This window comes from Mus pahari, chromosome 2 (assembly GCF_900095145.1).
Source record: "Mus pahari chromosome 2, PAHARI_EIJ_v1.1, whole genome shotgun sequence".
Classification (NCBI taxonomy): Eukaryota; Metazoa; Chordata; class Mammalia; order Rodentia; family Muridae; genus Mus; species Mus pahari.
The window spans coordinates 90,709,725-90,717,166 of record NC_034591.1 but is presented as its reverse complement, the minus strand read 5'-3'; the positions used below and the strand labels follow the sequence as shown (position 1 = coordinate 90,717,166).

At 52.0% G+C, this 7,442-nt stretch overlaps 1 protein-coding gene across 2 annotated transcripts in view; it reads left to right on the top strand.

Annotated features, from left to right (window-relative positions):
• Positions 1 to 1,482: 1,482 nt before the first annotated feature.
• Positions 1,483 to 7,442, top strand: part of Tcf7l1 (transcription factor 7 like 1) — a 166,758-nt gene continuing 160,798 nt past the window's right edge. Inside the window, exons 1-3 of one of the 2 annotated variants that reach the window (XM_021189698.2) lie at positions 1,483 to 2,022; positions 2,107 to 2,170; positions 2,399 to 2,526. In XM_021189698.2, coding sequence (XP_021045357.1) covers positions 1,780 to 2,022; positions 2,107 to 2,170; positions 2,399 to 2,526 — 435 coding nt within the window. In that variant the 5' untranslated portion in view covers positions 1,483 to 1,779. The remainder of the gene's footprint in view (positions 2,023 to 2,106; positions 2,171 to 2,398; positions 2,527 to 7,442) is intronic. The other variant, XM_021189693.2, reaches the window with a different exon arrangement.

The following is a 7,442-nucleotide window of genomic DNA, read 5'->3' as shown; positions in this document are numbered from 1 at the left end:
AGGCAGACCTGGCTGTCTTGTAGATCAGTGTAGATCAGGCTGGCCTCAACTTCACAGGGATCCACCAGTGTTTGCCTTCTCTCTCAGGTTTTGGGATTAAAGGTACAGGCCACCATACCTGGCTTTAAATTGTGTTAAAAACATTTAAAAATACACACGCCTCTTTAATCCCAGCACTTGGGAGGCAGAAGCAGTTGGAATTCTGAGTTCAAGGCCAGCCTGGTCTACAGAATGAGTTCCAGGACAGCCAGGACCATACAGAGAAAACTCTGGTCTTGAAAAACCAAAAACCAACCAACCAAACAAACAAAATTCTCATACTGACTTTCTAGACCGATTTTAAAATTTATGTTGTCACCAATGTCCCCATGGTAGGTGACTCCAAGTGGCGTTACTTCCCCCTTTCCCCAGGTGGCTGTGGATATGTGAATCTATCTAGTCCCGAGGACTGAACACAGGATCTCATGAGTGCTAAATGCATGCTCTACCATCTCCATCTTTTAAATGATCCCTAGCTTGTGAGGGAATGAGTACACGTGGGTGGCATGGTCCACACGTAGAAGCTATAGGACGAGTGGAAGACTGCCTGTTTTCTATTCCACCATGTGGGTACGGGACACAGGGCTTGATGGTAAGAACCTGCTGAGCCATCTTGTTAACCCCCAAACGCTCTCTCAAGTCTGTTCCTTACCTTTGAAGCTGGTTAGGTAATTTGCTTATGGTGCTTGTAGGCTATCACAGCAGCTTCCTAATCACCTTTGGGAGTTCTGGGTGATAATTTCTTGAAATCAATACAGTTAAAATCCCGTCTGAATTCAAGTCAGTGAGTATTGGATTTCACACCTCTTCTCCAGCTTTAGAGAGAGAGTGATCTTCAAGGTTGCAGTAGTTCCTTACTAAGAGGAAGTGATCAAAAACACAGTTTGGGGACAGGAATGCGTTGGAGCACCATAGGAAAGGGAACGGAAGCCTGCTCAACTTGTTTCAAGTGTCACAAAACCCTGCTGAGTAGAAGGGCTGATGGGATCCTGCACTCTGAGGAACTGCAGGCAAAGTGGTTGTGCTCGGCGGATCTGCGAGTCCTCGGCTGTCCCGCAGGGGGCAGTGCTGCCTGCCAGTGCGGTGGGAGCGGAGTGGGAACCCGCGCGGAGTTCTGGGGCTTGTTTGCAAAGAAAGTTAGGGGATGTGGAGGAGTGCGGGCCACACTCTCGGGCTTAGAGGGAGGGTGCGAGAAGGACTTCCCAGGGTAGCCACGGAGTTCACTAGAGGGGATTTGGATAAGTTCGAGGGGTAGGGTGGTCGCACGAGGAGGGGAGTTGCAGTCCCCGGAAGGTGCAAGCGAGCAGGACGCGAGTGTGAATACGAGTGTGCGTGCGCGCGCTGCAGTTCGCCCGGTTCCGAGAGGCGCGGGTGTCAGCTTGCAGCCGGGGCTCCTCCCTCCGGCCCCCCTGCCCCGCCGGGCGGTCCCTCCCTCCTTCCCCATCGCCCCTCCCCGGCGGGCCAGGCGCTGGGACGCCCGGGCCGAGCAGGCAGCGGCGGTGGCGGCGGCTAGTTAGGAGCCCAAGGTTCCGTGCTGCGGGACGATTCGGAGCCGAGTGTCTCTTGCCCCGGCTGGGCGGTGCTGGGCCCGCTTCCCACGGAGCCACGCCCTGTCAAAACTTTGTCGCTGCAGCGGCCAAACGATCGGAGCCGGGCCAGTGAGAGGGAGGGAGGGGCGCCGGGCCGGGCCAGGCAGGGCGCGGGGCTCCGAGCGCAGCGGCCCCGGCCCGTGGCCCCACCATGCCCCAGCTCGGTGGTGGCCGCGGTGGCGGCGCCGGCGGGGGAGGCGGTGGCTCCGGAGCCGGGGCAACCAGTGGAGGGGACGACCTCGGAGCGAACGACGAGCTGATCCCCTTCCAGGACGAGGGGGGCGAAGAGCAAGAGCCGAGCAGCGACAGCGCTTCGGCGCAGAGGGATCTGGATGAAGTCAAGTCGTCCCTGGTCAACGAATCGGAGAATCAGAGCAGTAGCTCGGACTCCGAGGTAAAGGGATTCCTAGGGTCAGCCCCTGGGGGACCCGGGTCCCGCTCCCGCTCACCCGCCCTCGCCTTTGTGTCTCCTCCACAGGCGGAGAGGCGCCCGCAGCCCGCCCGGGACGCTTTCCAGAAGCCGCGCGACTATTTCGCCGAAGGTAAGTGCCTTCCTTCTCCGTCAGTCTCCACTCTCCGGCCATCAGCGATTGGCCATACGGGTCTCCACGGTCCGGGCGGCGGAACCCCTGCTCTCCTTCCATCGCTGCAGCAGCCACTCTGGGGCTCAGTCGAGGGGCGCTCGGGTTCCAGATTCCCGCCCCGAGCTCCAGATAGCTGCTCTGTCTAGGGGGACCCCTGACCTCACTCCACTTTGGTTTTGTCCGCAGTGAGAAGGCCCCAGGATGGCGCTTTTTTTAAGGGACCTGCGTACCCTGGGTACCCCTTCCTGATGATTCCAGACCTGAGCAGCCCGTACCTCTCCAACGGTCCCCTGTCTCCTGGTGGAGCGCGCACCGTAAGTGTCAGTCCGGCCGTGCTGGGACCGGTGGGCGTCGGGCCTGGCGGGATGCGCCCCTGGGCTCTCCGTGGTGTGGGGGATGGGGCCTCCTGCCTGAGCCGGTCCTGGGTCGAACTTGTTTGCGGAGTCAAACTCCCCTGTGGCGGCCTAGTATGAGACTGCTTTTGGCCAGTAACGGGATGAAAGGAAAGTTCTTTTAACTTCTCGCCTCTGGGAGATTGCGGCCTGGTGGGTCCTCCCAGCCTCCCAAATTCCTTGCTCTTACCAAAGGAAAACTTGGATTTGTGCCTGCCTTTGGAGGTGGGGGTGTGTGTTTGGGGGGGGTGTCTCGCTTTCCTTCCTGGAGATTGGTCAGCTTTCCCCTTGGCAAGGGGGGAAGTTGGGCAAGGGCCTGGAGGATTCTGACTTGAGATGGTCTCTGACCTGCGGGTTCCCTGGGCTGCTGTAAGCTGTACAAACTCCTTATTTTGTGTGGACTATTCACGACCCACCCCCAATCCTCACACCAGGGCCTCAATTTTTCTGCAGAACCCTGGGTTTTAAACTCCTCTGAGATGGTTTGGAGGGCGACCCAAGGCATTCTTACTTGGCTTTTTCCCCCTTTTGTTGCGGGCTTTTCTCATTTAAAGCGAGCGCTGCGACACTTTAAACCTGTTAATGGGAGCGCATTGTGTGCTGTGTGCCTGGCATTTAGAGCGGTGATTAAGCAAATTGACCCGGCCCCAGACAATGTGCAAATGAGGGCGGATTCCTTCACCACCTCTCCAGCTCTGAGCTCCCGCCTCTCTCCCCTGCGAAATGAGGGGTGCAGTTCGGGGCTGGCCTGGCCTTCGAGCCGCTACTCCACACCCAAGTTTCCTGTGCTGATGCTGGGTTGGATGGTAGATCCTGGGTGCACACCCTCCTGCTGTGCGGCGGCTTGCTCGTTGTCGTCTCTGCCTCGCACAGCGCTTTCCAGAGTTGGTTGGCTCATTCTCCCTGCTGGCCCGTCTACTCCTCAGGAGTGCATCCCTGAGGGAACTGAGCTCGAATAAAAGTTCATCTTAAATATGATTATACTCAAGGGTGAGATCTGGGCGCTGAGTGGGTCGTTCCTGCTGTCATTTCGGGCGCTTACTTGGTGGAGCAGGATGGCCTTCACAGTTCGTGTAGCGCGTGTGTGGATGTTCTTCACTGGTTAGGGGCTTGGGGGGGGGGGTTCTGATGGATGAAGAGGGGCATAGAACCACACCCACACCGCTTGCTTTTGCTCTGAGATGGAGAAAGACCCTCACAGTTTTGGGCCTGCTCCACTTCAGGGTAGCCCAAGAAGTCCTTCTGAATGTGGATATTGATCTAGGGCTTTGCTTTTGCTCTTTCAAGGTGTGTGCAAGTGTTGGGGACCACCCCCAGGTCCCCCCCCAGGCCCCCCCCCGTGCAGATGCAGGGAGTTCCCATATCTTTGTATTTGTGTCTGTTAAGCCACTTTAGTGCCATTTTCTCTGTTTTTATCATTAGGAGCCACTTATGTGCCCATATGTCAGCTCTGAGCCAGGTCTTAGGAAGTTAAAAGTCATCAGAAACATCCCAAACACAACTTACCCCTTTAACTGGAGATTTCCTCCACACACTCATTTCTTTTAATTTTTTACATTTTCTTTCATGTGTGTGTGCATGTGTGTGTACACACTTGGGTGTATCTGAGACTTATGCCAGGATTAGTACCTCCGTGGAGGACAGAAGACGACATTTGGTAGTCAGCTGGATTCTCTTCTACCGTGTGAGTCCCCATGATCCAACTCAGGTCATCAGATTCGGCTGCCCAGGGCCTTTACCCACAGAGCCATCTCGCTGGCTCTCCACACCCACCTCTTAGCCCACTGGCCCGGGGACTTTGACTCCCATCTCACCCCTGTGCCTGTATCTTATCTCCCGATGAATGGCTTAAAATCCTAAGTTCTCAGTGTTTGGGTTTCTTGAAGGCTGCCTTGCTCAGTTACAAAGTTCACTGTTGTAGCAGGAAATTTTCTTTCTAGTTTGTGCATGGCTAGTAAGCAGAACAGCTTAGGACCTATTTAAGCACTTGTTTGGACTATATGGCTGAAATTATTATTTTCCTCTCGATGATCATATCAATATAGTTAATATGATTTTCATGGGACACAAGTGGTCATCCAGGCAAGACTGGACCTCCGCTGTTTCCCAGTGAAGTAGGTAGTTGGGGGATAAGACAGGTCGGAAGATTCCTGGACTTTATGATTCCATCTGTCTTTTACTTTCTAGGTCTTGTTTCTCCTTTAAATTATTCAACTGTAAGCTTTATTGTTTTAGGCCTATATGTATAAAAGTGGGGGTACCATTTCTTGGGTGTTCTAGATTTCTGGACATAACAAAACCAGACGTCAAAGTGGATGCTGGCTGCAGTGTTTCTGAGTTACGTGTGGGCCTTTGGCTTTATAGACAGGACACCCGAAGCCCTCATCACTGGCATCCCTGCTGCCGGACAGTCGTGCACTCAGTCTGTCCTTCCCCATGGGGTCATCGCCTCTGCTTTCTCCTCTGGCTCCACTGGGATGCCGGGAAATGGTCCCTTCCTGAGACCCTTGAGGGGAGAGGTCACCTTACCCTGGGCTAAGGGACAAGTTTTAAGACAGGGTCTCATTCTAGAGTCTAGGCTGGCCTCGAACTTGGATCCTCCTATCTAAGGAGGCTTGGTCTCTTGAGTGCTAGGTTTACAGATGTGTCACTACGAGTATGCTTCTCTTTTGAGCCCCTGGGGAACCCGAGTTGTGTGGAGAAGGGAATAGCTGCCACACTTTGTACTATTTCTAGTACTTGGAAACATGCGATAAGGTCTCACTGTAGTCCGGGCTGACCTAGAACTTGCTATACAGACCAGGCTAGCCCTGAACTGCTTGGATCCTCTTATGACACCACAGGCATAAGCCACCACGCTCTGACTCTACCTTCACTCTAGAGGAGGGACTTTGTAGGTTTACAAGACTATTGTGAAATTGTTGACTACAATTTTGCTAGGAAAATGTGAATGAAGCCACACGGGGTGGCACTTGCTGATAATCCCTGAACTTCAAAGACTCAGACAGGAGTATCATTGCAAGTCTGAGGACAGCCTGGGCCACCTAGGAAGAGCCTGTCCCCAAACCAAATACAAATACAAACAAAATAGAATAGATGTCAAAAAATTTATATATCATTTAGTTAGAGAAAAGCCAAATGGACAGTATTGGATGCAGTTCTGCAGGACAGCTTCATACTGATAGAGCACTTTGTGACCACAGCGTGAATGTCAATAACGGCTAGGAAAGGGACATGTCTGAGAAGAGGCGCTGAGCATGATGTGTAGGGGTCACTGTCCTGAAGCCCGCATCTTTGTCAGTCTGTCCAGATCACTCTGTATGAGACAGTCCTGGACTTTAGGTGCGTGCTGATCTGTAAGTATTCTGTAGTGGACGGCCAACCTCCTCAGTGTGCCACTGCCTGTTTCTCCAGACACACAAATCTCTCAGCACACATAGGAGGTTGTTTTGGGGGAATTTATGCAACAACCAAGGAAAACCTATCCTCTATTTTTTTTTTAAGATTTATTTATTTATTTATTTATTATATGTAAGTGCACTATAGCTGGGATTAAAGGCGTTCGCCACCACCGCCCGGCCTATCCTCTATTTTAAAAAATGATTCATACACTCTGTTACATTTCATTTATTAATTTGGGAGGGGTCACGTACCCTGTCAGGACAATGTAGGAGTCAGTTCCCTCCTACCACGGGGGTCCTGGGGATCAACCTTAGGTCAGTAGGCTTGGCAGCAGGCGCCTTTACCCTTGGTCAGTAGGCTTGGCAGCAGGCGCCTTTACCCGTGGAGTCATCTAGCCAATCTAAAACCTTTTTTTTTCCCCTTTTGCAGATCAGTCTAAACATGCTGTTTTTGGTAAAATTCTTTTAAGTCATTTCATCTAAATATAACTTCTGTTCCATTTTTGCTAAATATAACTCTTGAGTTTAATGAGGGCTTTTTGTATAGAGTGGGCTGTTGGGAGTGCCCTGCTGTGTTACTGAAATTTTGGCACTTGGATTGCTAGGGTGACGGTTGGTTTTAAGCTTGAGGTGGGCTTGAGTTCTGTCAGACTTGTCTTTGGGTAGGTGGATCTGGCAGGGAATATCTGAGTTGCCTTGTTATAATTTTAGAAACCTATGGCTTAACCTCATTCTCCATTGATCTCATTTCTAGGACTTCTCAAGGAGAAGAACATGTAAATCTGATGTTTACATGTACTCACACACATAAACACATCCAGCCAAATACACATGTGCACACCACACGCATGTATGACCATTAACAGCATTTCAGCCTTAGCAGTAAACTGACAAGAATTGCCATGTTTGTTTGTTTGCACATGGTTGTTTTGCCTGTATGTATGTTTGTGCACCATGTATGTGCAATACTGTTAGGTCTCCTAGAATTGGAGGTACAGATGGCTGTGAGCCACCGTGTAGGTGCTGGGTACGGAACCTAGGTCCTCTGTAAAAGCAGCCAGTATTTTTAATCACTGAGCCATCTCTACAGCCTACTGGCTTGAAATGTTTTTTTTGTTTTTGTATTTTGTTTTGTTTTTTCGAGACAGGGTTTCTCTGTATAGCCCTGGCTGTCCTGGAACTCACTCTGTAGACCAGGCTGGCCTTGAACTCAGAAATCTGCCTACCTCTGCCTCTGCCTCCTAAATGCTGGGATTAAAGGCGTGCGCCACCACTGCCCGGCCCGGCTTGAAATGTTGACCAAAGGAATTGTGGAATGAAAATGAGAGCCGGAGCCGGGCGAGGTGGCGCACGCCTTTAATCCCAGCACTCGGGAGGCAGAGGCAGGCAGATTTCTGAGTTTGAGGCCAGCCTGGTCTACAAAGTGAGTTCCAGGAC